This window comes from Nerophis lumbriciformis, linkage group LG10 (genome assembly GCF_033978685.3).
Source record: "Nerophis lumbriciformis linkage group LG10, RoL_Nlum_v2.1, whole genome shotgun sequence".
NCBI classification, from domain to species: Eukaryota; Metazoa; Chordata; class Actinopteri; order Syngnathiformes; family Syngnathidae; genus Nerophis; species Nerophis lumbriciformis.
The window spans coordinates 10,660,939-10,681,469 of record NC_084557.2 but is presented as its reverse complement, the minus strand read 5'-3'; the positions used below and the strand labels follow the sequence as shown (position 1 = coordinate 10,681,469).

The 20,531-nt window shown below is 39.3% G+C and overlaps 1 protein-coding gene across 3 annotated transcripts in view; it reads right to left on the bottom strand.

Moving 5' to 3' along the window:
* Window positions 1–483: 483 nt before the first annotated feature.
* The window catches only part of LOC133612659 (zinc finger protein aebp2-like), a 57,076-nt gene continuing 37,028 nt past the window's right edge, over window positions 484–20,531 (bottom strand). The window contains exons 7-10 of one of the 3 annotated variants that reach the window (XR_009816136.2): window positions 10,502–10,615; window positions 7,379–7,408; window positions 2,060–2,256; window positions 1,639–1,786 (exon numbers count right to left, since the gene is read on the bottom strand). Coding sequence is in view for 2 of the 3 variants with exons in the window: in XM_061970278.2 (XP_061826262.1) it covers window positions 1,666–1,786; window positions 7,379–7,408; window positions 10,502–10,615 (265 nt within the window). In the remaining variant the exon portion in view is untranslated. Of the gene's footprint in view, window positions 2,257–7,378; window positions 7,409–10,501; window positions 10,616–20,531 lie in introns of all 3 variants that reach the window. The other 2 variants (XM_061970278.2, XM_061970279.2) reach the window with 2 other exon arrangements.

Here is a 20,531-nt window from a genome sequence, read left to right as displayed (position 1 = left end):
CATCTTCCACCCTGTGCGGTGACTTCCTCCTTTGGGCCGTGCAGCTGCTGTGCCACACCGTTATGCTGGTGCTGAGGGTGCCGGAGAAGCTCCTAGGATGCCGCTCCCGAGTCCAACATGCTGCAGATTCCCGAGGAAGTCTGCGCCTTCTAGTATTGCGGCCGTGGAGGAAATCTGGAGACAACTTCCAAAGCCGAGAGAAAATCGGGGGGACATATGTCTGACCTTCCTGTAGTCCACCACTATCTCTTTGGTCTTTGTTACATGGATGCAAAGGTTGCTGCTTTTGCACCAATCCACCAGATGTTCTACCTCCTCTCCGTACCCGATCGGACTCATGGTTGTCTTTCATTGCGTACCACTATGTCCGCAGACTTCGCAACACCACAGCTGGGGTGTTTAGTAGTGTGAAGAGATTTATAATCAAAGGATTTCAATCTCAGGCCACAGTTGTTGTGTATAAAAGATGACAAATCATGTTGAGTACAGGCTGGACACAGCAGGCAAGGAACAGGTTATCAGTTCATAGTCGGTCAGAGTTCGGGATGGGAATCCATAAGATTTTTCCGGTTCAGATTCCACTTTTGATTCTGCTTAATGATTAGATTCATTAAAGGTTCTCTTATTAATTCATATTTGGTAACAGAAAGTGAAAAAAACGGTGGATTAGCATCGATTTAGTTTAGTTTAGAGGTAACATGACCTCACAAAGCCTACAGTGAGGTCTCAAGAGGCACATACGTTGTGTGCCTCTAGTAACTAAGTTGTGGGGTTTTTTCCTGCCTTGTGTGTTGAAGTTCAAATCAAGATTTATCTCTGCACCCTTTGGAATGGCAAACACGTCACCAAATCCAAGCATACGACAGTTATCCTGTTTTACACATAGCATTTACTAGGCTGCTAGCATTACACTGTATTTTTAGAAACAAACAAGCTGTCTTTATACATGGAGTGATCTGTAAGCTCAAAAATAAATGCATTTTTTTCCTTTTGGAGAAGAAGTGTCATGTGATCAAAGTATTTATAAAGTGCTAATGGTCAAGGTGTGTTGACCACGTATCTCTGAAATGATGAGTCTTCTCTTTCTGATGGAACATTTGCAGGTCTTGCAGTCACCTGAAGTTGGTTTGTTCGAGGGCTTTTACGGACTTTGCCTTTTGAAAATTGTCACCAGTATAAAAACGTGTTTATTAACGAGGACAAGCTAAGCTTCGGACCATGGCCACCGATTGTTTAAATCGCTTGTCCCATGGATGTCCTCATATGGATCGATTTCACTGACTTTACTTCTTTTGTCAAGCCTTTGAAACAGGTTCGTTTTGGTATGGTCCCTTGTTTTTTTTGTTTTTTATATGGTCCATTTTATTATTGGTTGCCCAACACAGCGATGTAAACAACAAACATTCTGACCTCAGCCCACAATGCAATGAGCAAACACCAGCTTTTCTGAGGCCTATTCCCCTTTTCCAGAACACAAACGTTTCTCATTTACCTGGAATTTTGAAAAACCGTGGCACATTTCCTCCCATTTTACCAAAGTAGAAAAAAACTACCAAAAAAAAACTTTCCCTTTATCCCAAACTCCCTGGAAAAGTACCTCGTGACAAGCGGTGTCGTTGCAGAATCCGAAGCTCTTTTCATGGGTCTGTTTGGAATATATCACTTTCAGGAACTTTGAGGTGTGGTGGACATGCAAACCACACAGACTGCCAAGGATGATTTGAAATGTTGGTGGAAAAGAGGCGTATGCAAGCTGCCCAGTAGTTCATCAGCAGAATTATTGCTTCTGTAACGTGTAAATATTTTATACAGGTTAAAAACATTCAACTTTTGCATACTGCGAGTATAAATAGCAATACTGTTAAGACTTTTCTCGCACAGAAAATGTAATGACCAAAAAAAGTGTCTATGACATTTAACACAGCTTATCACAGTAATTCAAAGTCTTTACATACATTCACAATACGGACAATTATTTTATAAAAATAATTTGCATATGTAATTTACATAAAACACAAAATTCTTGTGAGACAAGGTTGCAAAAAACATAGTTTTTTACCATAGGGCATCAAAATATTCTTGTTTCTTGTTTTAAAATCCATGTTGTAGAGGTTCCTTGTTCTTGATGAAGACAAAGTGTTGATATTGTTTCCTGTCCACAGTTTTAAATAGTCCCCCCAAAAAGTTTTTCACATAACAACAAAGGTTCTGAGCGCAAGGAATAAAAAAAAAAGTCCAGAAACGGCTCCTTAAAGGCTGTGTACACATGTAAGAGAGAGAGAGAGAGAGAGAGATTATTTTAGTGATGCTAAAGTGAGCACCGTATTTTTAGGAGTATAAGTCGCACCGGCCGAAAATGCATAATAAAGAAGGAAAAAAACATATACAGTATGTCGCACTGGAGTATAAGTCGCATTTTTTGGGGAAAAGTATTTGATAAAAGCCAACACCAAGAGGGGGTGGGGGGGGGTGGTGGGGGGGTGGTGGGGGGGGTTGTTGTATAATGTATCCCGGAAGAGTTAGGGCTGCATGGGATTCTGGGTATTTGTCCTGTTGTGTTTATGTTTTGTTACGGTGCAGATGTTCTCCCGAAATGTGTTTGTCATTCTTGTTTGGTGTGGGTTCACAGTGTGGCGCATTATTAGTGAGTGTTAAAGTTTTTTTTATACCGCCACCGTCAGTGTAACCTGTGTGGTTGTTGACCAAGTATGCCTTGCTGTCACCTACGTGAGCAAGCGGAAGCCCCATACAACGCGTGGCTGATCAGGCACGCTGATTGTAGTGGGTGCTGTTTGCTGTACCATCACGGCACGCATGACGCTGACAAGCGCCATTCAATTAAAACCCGCGTGCCGCACCAGCTTTCAAATTCCATATAAAGGTGTGGGCAGCGTGTCTGAGACACCTGGATTATACATAGCACAAAGCAAAAAAAAAACTTTGTATGCAGTTTCATTTAAAATTTCCAAAAATTTTTGCGGCTCCCATTGTTTTCTATAATTTGTGAAACTGGTCAAAATGGCTCTTTGACTGGTAAAGATTGCCGACCCCTGGTCTAGTCTCTTACGTGAATGAGCTAAATAATCCATCCATCCATTTCCTACCGCTTATTCCCTTCGGGGTCGCGGGGGGCGCTGGAGCCTATCTCAGCTACAATCATAATATTATTTGATATTTTACGGTAATGTGTTAATAATTTCACACATAAATCGCTCCTGAGTATAAGTCGCACCCGGCCAAACTATGAAAAAAACTGACTTGTAGTCCGAAAAATACGGTACAATTCTTGTAAGAAATACGTCTTTACACATACAGTATGTACATTAAAGATGCATTCATTTTTGAAGTCATTTTTTTTGTATTTTTGGAAGGTGCTTGTGCAGTATGACATTACAGCTACCGTTACTTTTTAATACACAATCATACATAAGACTTTCTTGACATTGATTGGTTGTATTTTTCCACGACAAATACTTTTCACATATTCTCTAAATGTAAGCATGCAAAATAATCTTTGGCAAAATGATGGCATCAATTCACGTCATGAATATTCAGACTTTTTAATGTTAAAGGGGAACCCATCCATCCATCCATTTTCTACCGCTTATTCCCAATTTCAGAATGGTTAAAACCATTAAAAATCAGTTCCCAGTGGCTTATTATATTTTTCGAAGTTTTTTTCAAAATTTTACCCATCATGCAATATCCCTAAAAAAAGCTTCAAAGTGCCTGATTTTAACCATCGTTATAAACACCCGTCCATTTTCCTGTGACGTCACATAATGAAGCCAACACAAACAAACATGGCGGAAAGAACAGCAAGATATAGCGACATTAGCTCGGATTCAGACTCGGATTTCAGCGGCTTAAGCGATTCAACAGATTACGAATGTATTGAAACGGATGGTTGTAGTGTGGAGGCAGGTAGCGAAAATGAAATTGAAGAAGAAACTGAAGCTATTGAGCCATATCGGTTTGAACCGTATGCAAGCGAAACCGACGAAAACGACACGACAGCCAGCGACACGGGAGAAAGCGAGGACGAATTCGGCGATCGCCTTCTAACCAACGATTGGTATGTGTTTGTTTGGCATTAAAGGAAACTAACAACTATGAACTAGGTTTACAGCATATGCAATACATTTGGCAACAACATGCACTTTGAGAGTGCAGACAGCCCAATTTTCATCAATTAATATATTCTGTAGACATACCCTCATGTCAGCAGGTCGGGGAAGCTAGGGTCGATATTCTTCTCTTGACGGTGTGAGCCAAGACATCCAGGGGGTTTAGCTCGCTCGTCTGCGGGAACAAACTGCCGCCATTGCTTGCCGTGCTACCGAGGTCCTTTGTCCCTGAATTGCTCACACACTCCGGCAGATTCAATGGGGGTCTGGCGGCAGATTTATTTGACTTTATCGTTGGAAATGCATCTGCTTTGAGTGTCGCAGGATATCCACACATTCTTGCCATCTCTGTCGTAGCATAGCTTTCGTCGGTAAAGTGTGCAGAACAAACGTCCAATTTTTTGCCACTTTTGCATCTTTGGGCCACTGGTGCAACTTGAATCCGTCCCTGTTCGTGTTGTTACACCCTCCGACAACACACCGACCTAGGCATGATGTCTCCAAGGTACGGAAAACAGTCGAAAAAAACGGAAAATAACAGATCTGATTTGACTCTGTGTTTGAGAAAATGGCGGATTGCTTCCCGATGTGACGTCATCGCTCCGAGAGCGAATATTAGAAAGGCGTTTAATTCGCCAAAATTCACCCATTTAGAGTTCGGAAATCGGTTAAAAAAATATATGGTCTTTTTTCTGCAACATCAAGGTATATATTGACACTTACATAGGTCTGGTGATAATGTTCCCCTTTAAGCACTTTATTAACATATAATAACCTCTGCTATTGGCTGTCATATATTACTATGCCTGAAACTCACATGTACAGTAGATCCCCACAGGTGGCTGGGTTGGAGAATATGTTTCTATAAGCCACACGGCTCGCGATCATTCATTCAGTGCACTAATGGTTCTATAAAGTCGGACATTGGTGGTGCCATGGCCGTCTTTTATTCAGCTGTTCACCTCGCTGGAAGTTTTGAGGGCAGATTTAAAAAAAAGATTGCTGGTAGAAGCCATTGTTACTGGTGCAACACACACAACAACACGGCAATCACATCTTGCACATACATTGCACCATGTATGTAGTAGACACTATATACTGACATTTTTTTTAATTATTTATTATCATGTATTTATTTATCATTACCAGGCATGGGCACCGAAACAGGGTTCCATAATTGAACTGATGCCAGATAAAAAATAAAGTTATCGTGCATCATTTTGGTGCTAAATAATGCAGTCACCTACAACGAGTGCTTGGTGGTGATATTGTGTGAGTAACGTCTTGTAAAATGGAAGATTTGGCAACAAAGAATCTTTGAAGTTCGAAGTAATGTAATGTCCTGACACAGTCTGACACGCTTCTCAAAGGGGCACTTTAAAAAAAATGTTGTCTTTCGTTCACAATCATTATGAGACATGACGGCGGATGGATTTTTATTAATGCAGTCTTAATATTAAATAAACGTAAACAGTCTGCCCATGGAAGCTCCACTATTCAGCACATAAAATCCAAAAAATAACCATGCAAAAAGTGCCAACAATACTTCATTTGCATTTTGTGATTTGAATATCAACCAAGTATTAGTGATATTGTTATTATAGGCGCTTACGCAGACAAACTATTTATAGCGGCGACGTGATCACTTCCGTGTGTCCCTATGTTTACATCATCGAGTGGTCTGCTGCTTCCTCGCTTCCCTGCTCCCTGTAAGTTTATCGTAGATCATGAGGTGGCGACTTGTCCAGAGTGTACCCCGCCTTCCGCCCGAATGCAGCCGAGATAGGCTCCAGCACCCCCCCGCGACCCCAAAAGGGACAAGCGGTAGAAAATGGATGGATGGCATTAATCATGCACCTCACCTGGATAGAAAATTATATAATCCGACAAGTTGGGACACGTTGACCACCACTTAAGAGCTGGAACTGGCGAGAACGACACCAAAAGCGCTCGCCCCCCCTTACTCGCTTGCATATTTTAAATCCCAATATTTGGACACAAATGCAATTTTGTTCATTTCATTCATACAAGATTTTTTTTTTTTTTTATGTTTTACCTTAATGCACGTGATTTATTTTCTAAAGAACATTTTTATCTAAAGTATTTTGAAGTGAAATTTGTCAGCGGGCACAATAGTTGGAGTCTTTTCACTCATCTTTGCACTGACATATTCATTGACCTGATCAACTGCAGTTAAGGCAAAGCAGCATGTACCGACAAAAAAAATAAAATTGCATGATTAATTTGCGTACGCACATAATTAATGCAAATCATGAGATAACTCATTATTTTTGACAGCTATGGTTAGATCGAGAAACCAGTTCTCTTGGGAAAAATACCTGCTTTTAAATTGAATTTGTACGTAATCGTTTTAAATATTTTGTGACCTGTTGTGGTATGACTGCTGTTGTTCTGTTGTATTGTCTTGTAATTATTACTGTAACTTTGTTTGTGCCGCCATCTTTGTCAGGTCGCTCTTGAAAAAGAGATTTTAGTCTTTACCTAGTTAAATAAAGGAAATTTAATTAAAATGTATACAATACTGATCTCTAATTATTACTGACTTAGGGTGAATAATATGTGTTTTCAACTGGAAAAAATTGCTTTTTTTTCCAGAAAAAAAAGTTAAATCTTACGTAAATAATTCAAAAAATCAGCAAATCCGAGGGTCGTTAATTAAAAAATTGCAAAAACGCAGGGATCTACTGCAACTTAATCCAAAAAAAAATTGCATGATTAATTTGCGTACGCACATAATTAATGCAAATCATGAGATAACTCATTATTTTTGACAGCTGTGGTTAGATCGAGAAACCAGTTCTCTTGGGAAATATACCTGCTTTTAAATTGAATTTGTACTTAATCGTTTTAAATATTTTGTGACCTGTTGTGGTATGACTGCTGTTGTTCTGTTGTATTGTCTTGTAATTATTATTGTAACTTTGTTTGTGCCGCCATCTTTGTCAGGTCGCTCTTGAAAAAAAGAGATTTTAGTCTTTACCTGGTTAAATAAAGGTAATTTAATAAAAATGTATACAATACTGATCTCTAATGAATAAGATGTGTTTTCAGCTGGAAAAAATAGCTTTTTTTCCAGAAAAAAAAGTTAAATCTTACGTAAATAATTAAAAAAAATCAGCAAATCCGAGGGTCGTTAATGAAAAATTGCAAATACGCAGGGATCTACTGCAACTCAACGATTTGTAACTAATACAAATAACTAATACTGAGTACCGGTAGGTGCATCTTACCTCTGCTTCAGTCTCTTCTGTGAAAGTGCTCTGGAATGACAAATGTTTTTCAAAAGTAAGTACATATATACTGTAAGTTCAATACATCAAACTACATTAAATTATTGAACAATATACCAAGTGTTATAGTTTATTTGATCAAAAAACATTTCTCAAAAGAACAAAACAAAAAAAGATTTCCAGAGTGAAGTGAATTTGTGTCCAATGACCAAAAAGCGAACCCATTTCAAATTCAGTCTCTTTTATGTCCATTTCCATGTCGGTTTAATGATCCAACTGATACATTCACTGACTCAGGGATTATCGGCCTCATTCCGTTGGATACTTAATGAAAAGGGACAAGCCTGACAATTTACTGAGGAATTATATTCAACTATGAGACCAGAGTCCAGCAGCAGCAGCAATAGCAGTTACTGCGCCTTCACGCCTGATTACATTTCCGTTAGCCTTGTGTGTGTGTGTGTGTGTGTGTGTGTGTGTGTGTGTGTGTGTGTGTGTGTGTGTGTGTGTGTGTGTGTGTGTGTGTGTGTGTGTGTGTGTGTGTGTGTGTGTGTGTGTGTGTGTGCATATGACACATCTTTAGTATTCAGTGATCAGTCATTTTAGGTTCTGATTTCGGGTTTGAATGGTCTTCCCACACAGGGTGTTCTCCCCATGGTAACGGTTATATTGCAGAGCTTCACAAAAAACACCGTAGCACGTGATCGCCAAACTTTTGCTTAAAATGCTGTTATCTTGAGGACAGTACCATGCAGCTTTGGATACACACATTTGCACAAAGTAGGATAATTTACATTTATTATATAAACACGCACACTTATATGTATATACACATTTATATACAGTACAGGCCAAAAGTTTGGACACCTTCTCATTCAATGCGTTTTCTTTATTTTCATGACTATTTACATCGTAGATTGTCACTGAAGGCATCAAAACTATGAATGAACACATGTGGAGTTATGTACTTAACAAAAAAAGGTGAAATAACTGAAAACATGTTTTATATTCTATCCATCCATCCATTTTCTACCGCTTATTCCCTTCGGGGTCGCGGGGGGTGCTGGAGCCTATCTCAGCTACAATCGGGCAGAAGGCGGGGTACACCCTGGACAAATAGCCACCCTTTGCTCTGATTACTGTTTTGCACACTCTTGGCATTCTCTCGATGAGCTTCAAGAGGTAGTCACCTGAAATGGTTTTCAATTCACAGGTGTGAACACAGCTTCAAGCACACCTGTGAAAGACAGAAAAGGGAGAATGGACGGATTTTGGCCTAAAAACTAACGACAAAGGTGAAGTTATAACACTGAAACGCCTTCAGGAAGAGGTGCTTTAAAACATGGCTAGCTAGCTAGCAGCTAACATCCATCCACAGTCTGCAGTGTTTTAGCTACTTCTAAATCACTAATCCTCGCCTCCATGCCGACGAATAAAGTAAGTTTCTTACAAGTATCATCCATGCAGGACGAGGAATAGCTAAACATTCACAAACAAGCACACCTGCGAAGTGAAAACCATTTCAGATGACTACCTCTTGAAGCTCATCGAGAGAATGCCAAGAGTGTGCAAAGCAGTAATCAGAACAAATGGTGGCTATTTAAAAAAAACTAGAATACAAAACATGTTTTCAGTTATTTCACCTTTTTTTGTTAAGTAAATAACTCCACATGTGTTCATTCATAGTTGTGATGCCTTCTGTGACAATCTACAATATAAATAGTCATGAAAATAAAGAAAACACATTAAATGAAAAGGTGCGTCCAAACTTTTGGCCATATATATACATATACGTATATATTGTATGTGTATAAATAAACTGTATTTATTTGTGTATACTGTATATATATAAACATATATATATATAAACATATATATAAACATATATATATATATATATATATATATATATATATATATATATATATATACATATATATATATATATATATATATATATATATATATATATATATATATATATATATATATAAACACATATATATATAATATACATACATACATTATTGTAGACCCACTCGACATCCATTGCATTCGGTCTCCCCTAGAGGGGGGGGGGTTACCCACATATGCGGTCCTCTCCAAGGTTTCTCATAGTCATTCACATCGACGTCCCACTGGGGTGAGTTTTTCCTTGCCCTTATGTGGGCTTTGTACCGAGGATGTCGTTGTGGCTTGTGCAGCCCTTTGAGACACTTGTGATTTAGGGCTATATAAATAAACATTCATTGATTGATTGATATTGATACATACAGACATATATATATTATATCTATATATGCATTTATATATACACATATATACATAGACATAAACTGTATATACATACATGTATGTATATTTATACACATATATACACACACACACACGTATGTATATATATATATATATATATATATATAGTTGAGGTTTCTGTGGTTTATCCATTGTACAATGCTCAATACCGGGGTAGAGCGGAATATACATTAGGTCAGGGAAAAACACAAAGGCTATTTCATGTTTAGGGAAACCTGCGAAACAGGCTTGTAGGGATGAAATAGCCTCTGTGTTTTTTCCTGACCTAACGTACACACACAAACACACGCACGCACGCACGCACGCACGCACGCACGCACGCACGCAGTTTCTGTGGATGTTCTCATTCATACATGACATTCAATCGATTGCAACTGGACTGTTATGTTTGTTTTAAAAGACAAGTTGCCTATCTGACTTAAATTCACCATCTAAATCCACGAGCATGAACTGATCAAGCTTGCTCGAATGCGAAGCGAAACGTCTTCTAGACAGACTGAACAGTCCAGTTGTTGACCATTGTACTCTTCAACTAAACTAAGTCAATTATTGCCTAATATCTTCAAAAGACACTTTGCTCTCTTAGTTTGAGAGCAAGCTAACTTTTTGCCGACTCTGATTATTTAAACAAGCAGTGGCAGTCATCAGACAATGTGTGACACACAGGTGTTGTCACCACCTAATGAGGTGCCAAAAACAAGAGTGCGTTCTCACAGCTCCTTAACATTATCACATTGAAAACATGTGTTTATCCATTTAGTAATGCAAACGTCCGGTGAGGCTGGAAGCATCGTCACACAATCTCACCTGTATATATTTGGGTCGAGCAGCATGGCAGTGTCCTGCGGTAACTGGGATAAGTGCACCACTTTAGTCTTCAGCTGAGATCGCTCCGTTTCATTCACCCACACGTCAGGCAGGCTGCAGAAAAAAAACACACCCAGAGAACATGTGGTGAGCTGTAATGAGGAGGGGGTCAAGAAAGGGAGGGTTGAAGTGGTCTTCATGTTGAATGGGCCAGCATGAGTGAGATGGACTAAGAGGCCCTTTGACACCAAGGCACTGCAGAGAGTAACACACCAGCCCAGAGAGGACACTTCTCTATCATTCTAACGCAAATCGGGTCAAAGCGTATGCATTTATTTTCCATACCGTACACGTGAATTGCTCGGCTGCACCTTACTGTACCCACGTCAGCAAGATCCCCCCCAAAAAAGCAGGGAGTGTGTGAGCACTAGCCTGACAAGCCAGGTAGCAGGAGATGGAAACAAAGAGCTAAGCAAGTTGACTGTGCCTCCCCTCCCTCCCCCGTCTCCACCCCCAGCATTCCCCTCGTCACTACGTGCGTCATCACTGGAGCCCCCTGAGACACACACACACACGCACACACACACACACACACACACACACACACACACACACACACACAGCCAAGCAGCCAGACACCCTGCCAAATCGCTTATTCACATGCTTAATCAGTCCGTTTGGTGAGATGGCGTGAAGGTAGTTCACATACGGTGCGTTCAGGCTGCCGCAGGGAAAAAATATTGTTAAAAAAAATGTATTAAAGGTTTTAAAAAGGTCAGCAAAAGGACAGCAGCTATGCAGCTGCTTTTGGGGCGGCGGCGCTCGGTTTGAACTTGAGGTTTCCGGGTTTGATACGCGCTTCTGCCATCGTAGTTGCCGCCTTGTGTCCTTGGGCAAGACACATTACCATCCCGCGCCCAGTGCCACCCACACTGGTTTATATGTAGCTTGAAGAGGTAGATCGGGGGTGCCCATTACGTCGATCGCGAGCTACCGGTCGGTGGCGAAGGGTGTGTCAGCCGATCGCCAGCCAGGCATTAAAAAAATAGACCTATAAATTAGCGATCATCAATCTTCACCAAGACGTCACTTTGGTCACTTGATTGACATTCACGCATACTTGCCAACCTTGAGACCTCCGATTTCGGGAGGTGGGGGGCGTGGTCGGGGGTGGGGCGTGGTTAAGATATATATATATATATAAGAAATACTTGACTTTCAGTGAATTATAGCTATATATATATATATATATATATATATATATATATATATATATATATATATATATGTATATATGTATACATATATATATATATATATATAAATAAATAAAAGAAATACTTGAATTTCAGTGTTCATTTATTTACACATTTACACACATAACACTCATCTACTCATTGTTGAGTTAAGGGTTGAATTGTCGGGAGGTGGGGGGCGTGGTCGGGGGTGGGGCGTGGTTAAGATATATATATATATATATATATATAAGAAATACTTGACTTTCAGTGAATTATAGCTATATATATATATATATATATATATATATGTATATATATATATATATATATATATATATATATGTATATATGTATACATATATATATATATATATATATATAAATAAATAAAAGAAATACTTGAATTTCAGTGTTCATTTATTTACACATTTACACACACATAACACTCATCTACTCATTGTTGAGTTAAGGGTTGAATTGTCCATCCTTGTTCTATTCACTGTCACTATTTCAGAACACACACATTATACAAATTTACATTATAAAATCAATAAGAAAACGGGAGCTCTAAATTGGGAGTCTGAATTAGGATCAGAAGTTCCTATATAAACATTGCGCACTCACGTCGCCTTTTTGTATTGATTACTGCAGCTGTGCACTGGATTCATTCACAAATACAAACTACAACTCACAAACACTTTAGAGTTAGGCTCCAGCATCAGAATGTGTACTTAAACTTACAACGATCACATGGATATTATTCAGTGAGTTGATTCACCAAAACTAACCTGTTATACAGGAGGAAAAAGCACACAGGACGTTTCAATTGTTCACAGAATGGTCGCGCTCATCAGAATGACAAGACACTTCCGGTCTGCAGGTGATAGCATTCAATTGGGAAGAAACGCCCTACTGCCCCCTACTGACCAATGTGAATACTGATAAATCTGTAATGACAGCTCCAAAAACGAATTCAAACCACAAAATAAAATAAATAAATCAACACAAAAATGTGACACATTATGGGTGGGTCACATATGCATGTACAGTAGATGGCAGTATTGTCCTGTTTAAAAGTGTCACAACATTGCTGTTTACGGCAGACGAACTGCTTTACGGGGGACGAAAACTTGACCGCTGTTGTTGTGTGTTGTTACCGCGCTGGGAGGACGTTAATGAAACTGCCTAACAATGAACACACATAAGAAACCAAGAACTCGCCCTCGATCATTAGCTGTTTATATGGGGGAAAGAGGACGTGAGAACAGGCTGTCAACATGTCACTCAGGTCCGCTTGGAGCTGGAAGGGGGCGTGGCCTCCAGCTCCGCCTGAATTTCGGGAGATTTTCGGGAGAAAATTTGTCCCGGGAGGTTTTCGAGAGAGGCGCTGAATTTCGGGAGTCTCCCGGAAAATCCGGTTGGGTTGGCAAGTATGCATTCACGGCACCCGAGGGTCTTGTGAGATGACGCTGGCTGCTGCCAGATCATTATTAAGAAAAAATGACCGACAGGAAGGCGAGAAACACTTTTTATTTCAACAAACTCTCGCGCCGTACCTGCCGTCAAAACTCTAAAGACCGACTCCAGTTCCTATCTTCACAATAAAAGCCCTGCTTCCTCCTGCCTGCGCTAACAAAACAAGAGTCTCAGAAAGCTGGCGTGCACAAGCTAGCAAGCTACGGAGTTAGCCGCCAATGTATTTCTTGTAAAGTGTATAAAAAGGAGTATGGACAAATAAGATGGCAAAAAGCAACCACTTTCATGTGGTATTGGACAGAAAGGAGGACTTTTTTTCTCCTCCATTTGAAAATGTGGACGTTATCATCACTACTGTCTGATTCCAATCAATGCAAGTCATCAGAATCAGGTAATACACCAACTTATATTCTTGTCTTCATGACAGAAATTAATCTTTATGTCTTAAACATGCTTGTATTATCATTAAACACATTTAACTTGTTAACAAAAACCTCTTTCATAAATAAATACATTATATATCATGTACATAGTGTATATACCCCCCACCCATTTTTTGTATATATTGTTTTTCATATCACCTGACATGTATACTGTGTATATGTACATCATTTATCAGTTTTTTAATGTATTTTTTTATATACATGTTACAGGTTATATATATTTTATTATTGAATGTATCAAATGTGATGAATATTTAATGGACCACAATGGAAACAAGCCTTTTGGCTTTTTGTGCCAGCTATTTGCCTTTTTAAAGCATTACATGGATTAAATTCTTTAAGATGTCAATAAACTTCTCAATCAATCAATCAATATATGAATGAGGTAGATCCCCTCGACTTGGTCATTTGAAAAGTAGCTCGCCTGCAGAAAAAAGTGTGGGCACCCCTGACGTAGATAATGGGTTTCACTATGTAAAGCGCTTTGAGTATCTATCTAGAGAAAAAGTGCTATACAAATACAATTTGTTTTAAGTGTAAAACATTTGATTGTAATGTGCTGATAGAATATAAACCAATTGATGTATGGCTTATTTTGGTATGTTTGCATCGTGGCATGACAATCTAGTAAATTCACAGAAGAAAAAAACAGATGCATTTATTATGATATGAAGAATCTACTTTCAGTAACTCAAACCCTGAACCTGCATTAAATAATCTGACTCATACATACTGGTTTCTTCGTACCAACTTAGTTTTACTCTTGGTTATTAATTCATAGGGTAAAGCCAGTCCAACTACGTGAAATAATAAAACAAGGTACCATTTAAGTTTGAAAGCAAAATGCTGTTTTGTGTGCATGTTTGTCAGAAACACTGACAATGTGATGTTGCCACCAAGACAGGTAGTGACAGAGTAGAAGCAGTGCTTGACTGTTTCCACATTTTGTTACATTACAGGCTTTTTAAAGCCTTATTCCAAAATGTACAGTAACACATTCCTTTTCTCCTCAATTATTTTGACATATTTTTTAAATGCAAATGTATTAAACATGAGTAACATAGGATTGGACTTCAAAGGATTGTCACCAGGCACATATGAAGGTTCCAACGAACACATCATACATGAATGGAAAGAGTTCCCAACCACCAGAACTCATCGTCTAAACATAGTGATCAGGGGCGAAGGGGCCTTAGTATGAAGGTGACCAATAACTCCATGTTCACTGACACAATTCAAGCGTTCCTTCCAGAAGGACAACAATCTCTGCAGCAATACACCAATCAGGCCAATATGGTAGAGTGGCCTGACAAAGGCTATTCTAAAGGGAACCAATAGCAGTGTTTTTTAACCATAGGGCTGGAGACTATTGTTGGACTGCAAGGGACCCCTAGAACAGTGGGGTACGCGTACCCCTGCGGGTACTGAAGGTATGCCAAGGGGTACGTGAGATTTTTTTTAAATATTCTAAAAATAGCAACAATTCAAAAATCCTTTATAAATATAAATAAAAACCTATCTTTTTTTCCAAATAGTTCAAGAGAGACCACTACAAATGAGCAATATTTTGCACTCTTATACAATTTAATAAATCAGAAACTGATGACATAGTGCTGTATTTTACTTCTTTATCTCTTTTTTTCAACCAAAAATGCTTTGCTCTGATTAGGGGGTACTTGAATTAAAAAAAAAATTCACAGGGGGTACATCACATAAAAAAGGTTGAGAACCACTGCCCTAGAAGGCTGCCAAAAAATATCTGTTTCTCAGCTGTAATACACTTTTCCACCACTTGTGACAGTAATGTCAATATCAAACAAACAGAAGAAGTCAGAGGTTTCTTAAGTGCAAAAATTATGACTAAATGGTGAAGCTGGATTTTCATTTGCACTTAAATTTCATTGATAGTTTTCTTCAGAAACATACATTACTATTACTAGTTGTAATTTGGTTAGAATGTATTTATGTTTGCACTACATAATTGTATACGATTGGTACATTTGTTTTATCGGTTGTTATGAGTCCCTTCTTTTGCAGTATATTTGTAATCAGCCTGACGTAATCTCTGTGATTACAACATGGTTTCATATCATTTGACAAGGTTTATCCTGTTAAACTGTAAGTTTTGATTGATTAATTGAAACTTTTATTAGTATATTGCAAAGGAAGAGAATACATTATATGAAACAGTACAGTACATATTCCGTACAATTGACCACTAAATGGTAACAGGCGGGGTCCACGTTAATCAATTCATGGTACAAATATATACTATCAGCATAATACAGTCATCATACAAGTTATTCATCAGAACAAGGACACCAAAAAGTGTCGCTCTCAGCTTCTTATGGTGTGTACATCAAGCTGTAAACGTTGAGAGTTCAAAGTGGCAAAGAAAGAAAGAGTATATAACATTGAATTATTTACAATCCGAGGGGTGGGATGTGGAGGGGGGCAGGTTAGGTTGCTATCAGCATATTGCAGTCATCATACAAGTTTATCATCTGAGAAATAGACAGTGTAAGTCTGACTTCGTAGGATATGTACAGCGAGCAGTGAACATAGTAGGTTTGGTATAAAAATTGAATACCAATAAAATCAAGAGTAAGATTACTGATTTAGTCTTATGTTATGTTATTTTCATTTATTATGCGCCCCCCAACCAACTGTTACATCAGCCGCAGACATCGTGACACCATACGCAGCTCGAGTAGAGAAACAAAAAAAACAGAAACAGAGACTGAGACACACAAAGGAATCTAAGAAGAAACATTTAAGACACACGATGAACACATAATTCAAAAGTCATCTGCGGCAAAGAGGTGAGTTTTAAGCTGTGCTCTAAAAGAGTCCAGAGTGGTGGCAGACTTGACATTCAGAGGGAGCTTATTCCATAGCCTAGGTGCCATCACTGAGAAAGCACGGTCTCCCTTTGTCACTAGGTTTGACCATGGGACCTTCAAGGTCATCTGGTTGTCAGATCTAAGGCAACGACCAAGCCTGGAGCTGGTAGGTTGGTCCAGGAGATCTTTGATGTAAGCTGGGGCGAGACCATTGAGCTCTTTGAAGACATACGTGAGGATCTTAAATTTCACTCTGCGCTTCACTGGGAAACTGTGAAGGGAGGACAGGATGGGAGAAATGTGTTCCCTCATTTTTGTGCCTCAAGTCTTAATAATTGAGTTGGTCCTGGTACCCTCTGCAGTGAAAAAGTTGGACTATGAGGTCAAAAATGTTAAGAACCCCTGACTGACCAATAGGATTTTAGACCATGAGAAACAACAATTTCTGGTCCGGTGAAGTAAATATTGAACTCATTGGTGTGAATGCAAGGCATCTTGCTTGGAAACCTGGCTCATCACCTGCCCAAAAACATCACTACAGTGAAGCCTGGTGGTGGCAAAATAGAATAGTCAGTTAATGTAAGACATCCTTCTGTGTACCGACGCTTCTCATCCGACCGGATGGAGAAATAATGGGCGAAACTGCCCAAAGATAGGTGTACAAAGATGGTGGCATCGTATTCAAAAATACTTTAGGATGTAACTGCTAAGGGACATCAACAAAGTATTGAGCAAAGGCTGTGAATTATTTTGCACATTTGACTTTTTTAAACATTTTAATACATTTGCAAACATTTCAACTCAATGAGGAAAACGCTAAACACTGAATACTTTTCAGGATACACTGTATAGGTCATGATGGACCTACAGTTAGTTCCAGAAGTGTTTGGACCAACAATGTTTCCATTATCATCATAATGTGATTGATGTGTAAACTGTTAGTTTTAATATAAAAGGTTTCACATAAATATCGAAACCTCTTGGCCAGGTCGCTCTTGGAAAAGAGATTTAAATCTTAATGAGTAAATACAGTAAATAAAGGATATTGATTAATTGACTGAAAAATCTTATATTAAAGCTGTTAGTCTTCATTTCAGTTATATTCTAAATGTTTTATTGTAACTCCATCGTTGTGATGTATGAAGGCAAAATCATAAAATAGAAAAGACAAGATAACATTTTATTTATGTGAAGTGAACACTTTTCTCTAGAGACTCAAAGCGCTTTACATAGTGAAACCTATTATCTACATATTTAAAAGGGAACTGCACTTTTTTTTTTAAATGTTGCTTATCGTTCACAATCATTATGAAAGACATGACGGTTGGATTTTCTTTATTAATGGCATTCTAAATATTAAATAAACGTAAATAAATGGTTGTTTCTGGCGGAGCTAATGGGAGCGCCACTATTACGCCCATAGAATCCGAAAAGTAACCATTTAAAAAGCGCCAACAATACTCAATGTACATTTCGTGACTTGAATATTAACCAAGTATTAGTGATATTGTTATTACAAGCGCTAACGCAGACAAACTATTTATAGCTTTGCCGTGATCACTTCCATGTGTGCCTATTTTTACATCATTGAGTGGTCTGCTGTTTCCTTGCTTCCCTGCTCCCTGTAAATTTATTGTCGATCATAGATCATGCAACTCACCTGAAAAGTAGATGGCTGAGGATATAATCCGACAAGTTGGCAGCCATTTAGGAACTGGTGAGAACGACACCAAAAGCGCTCGTTCCCCACCCCGCCACCTTGTTTCTTCACGAGGATTATGAGACATTTTTCATCTAAATGGGAATATATGAACATCCCAGCAATCGGCATCCTAATGACAGCAGACCTTGTACAGTAAATTATGTTTTATTGTGTGTGTTGGCTCTCATAAAGTCTGCAGTGAACAGAAATTAGTGATGATGAAAAAAAAAGCAAACGTGATTAGAGATGTCCGATAATATCGGGCTGCCAATATTATCGGCCGATAAATGCTTTACAATGTAATATCGGAAATTATCGGTATCGGTTTCAAAAAGTAAAATGTATGACTTTTTAAAACGGCGCTGTACGGAGTGCTACACGGACGTAGGGAGAAGTACAAAGCGCCAATAAACCTTAAAGGCACTGCCTTTGCGTGCCGGCCCAATCACATAATATCTACAGCTTTTCACACACACAAGTGAATGCAAAGCATACTTGGTCAACAGCCATACAGGTCACACTGAGGGTGGCCGTATAAACAACTTTAACACTGTTACAAATATGCGCCACACTGTGAACCCACACCAAACAAGAATGACAAACACATTACTGGAGAACATCCGCACCGTAACACAACAAACACAACAGAACAAATACCCAGAACCCCTAGCAGCACTAACTCTTCTGGGACGCTACAATATTCATCCCCCGCTACCCCCTACCCCGCATAGGCATAATAATGTGTTAATTCCACGACTGTATATATCGGTATCGGTTGATATCGGAATCTGTAATTAAGAGTTGGACAATATCGGCTTATTAGTGATTCCCAGAGCCCAAAAAAAGTCTGCGGGCTATAGAGCGTTTTCTATTCGGGCTCCAGTACTATGGAATGCCCTCCCGGTAACAATTAGAGATGCTACCTCAGTAGAAGCATTTAAGTCCCATCTTAAAACTCATTTGTATACTCTAGCCTTTAAATAGACCCCCCTTTTAGACCAGTTGATCTGCCGTTTCTTTTCTTTTCTCCTCTACTCCCCTCTTCCTTGTGGAGGGGGGGGGGGGGCACAGGTCCGGTGGCCATGGATGAAGTGCTGGCTGTCCAGAGTCGGGACCCGGGGTGGACCGCTCGCCTGTGCATCGGCTGGGAACATCTCTGCGCTGCTGACCCGTCTCTGCTCGGGATGGTGTCCTGCTGGCCCCACTATGGACTGGACTCTTACTATTATGTTGGATCCACTATGGACTGGACTCTCACAATATTATGTCAGACCCACTCGACATCCATTGCATTCGGTCTCCCCTAGAGGGGGGGGGGGTTACCCACATATGCGGTCCTCTCCAAGGTTTCTCATAGTCATTCACATCGACGTCCCACTGGGGTGAGTTTTTCCTTGCCCTTATGTGGGCTTTGTACCGAGGATGTCGTTGTGGCTTGTGCAGCCCTTTGAGACACTTGTGATTTAGGGCTATATAAATAAACATTCATTGATTGATTGATCGGAAAATCGGATATCGGCAAAAAGGCCATTATCGGACATCTCTAGTTGTGATGCGTTTTTTAAATTAATGCGCCGCGTATGCTTAAAATGAGCAAAATACGGAAGTAATAAATGTTATTAAAAATGTGCCCATTACTACATTACATTTATACTTACATCATGTATATAAAAGCCTAATGGAGGTGTTTGGATGTTTTTTTAAGGACTCTATAGGCAGAATTGAATGGCTCCCATAGGCCAGCAGACTTTTGATCAAATGTATTTAATATTTAGAATGCATTAAAAAAAATCCATCGACCGTCACGTCTTTCCTAATGATTGTGAACGAAAATTCCCCCAAAAGTGCAGTTTCACTTTAAGCTCCATTTAAACCAGTGTGTGTGGCACTGGGAGCAGGTGTTTAAAGTGTCTTTCCCAAGGACACAACGCCACTGACTCGGATGGCAGAAGCGGGGATCGAATCCGGAACCCTCAAGTTGTGGACTTTTCGTATCTGCACTGCAACCACATAATCTCCCCATATATAATGTCTATCCTATCCTATCCTAGACAGAAATGGCATTATCCAAATACATCTGAATCTCACTTCACATACTGTGGCATTGTTCCATTTTGGAAAGCCATGTTTTATAACCCCTGCTAATAGTTGTGTGTGTGCTGCATTATCTCTCTTTTTTTTGGAGGGGAGACAAGAAAGAGAAACTGGAGAAGCTGGAGTGACATGACAAGAAACAGCTCCCCTTTACCGCACCGTTAATATTGGGTTTAGTGCTCTCGTGCAAAACAAAGTACAAAATGACCGAAAAGGTCCTGCAAAGTTTTACAT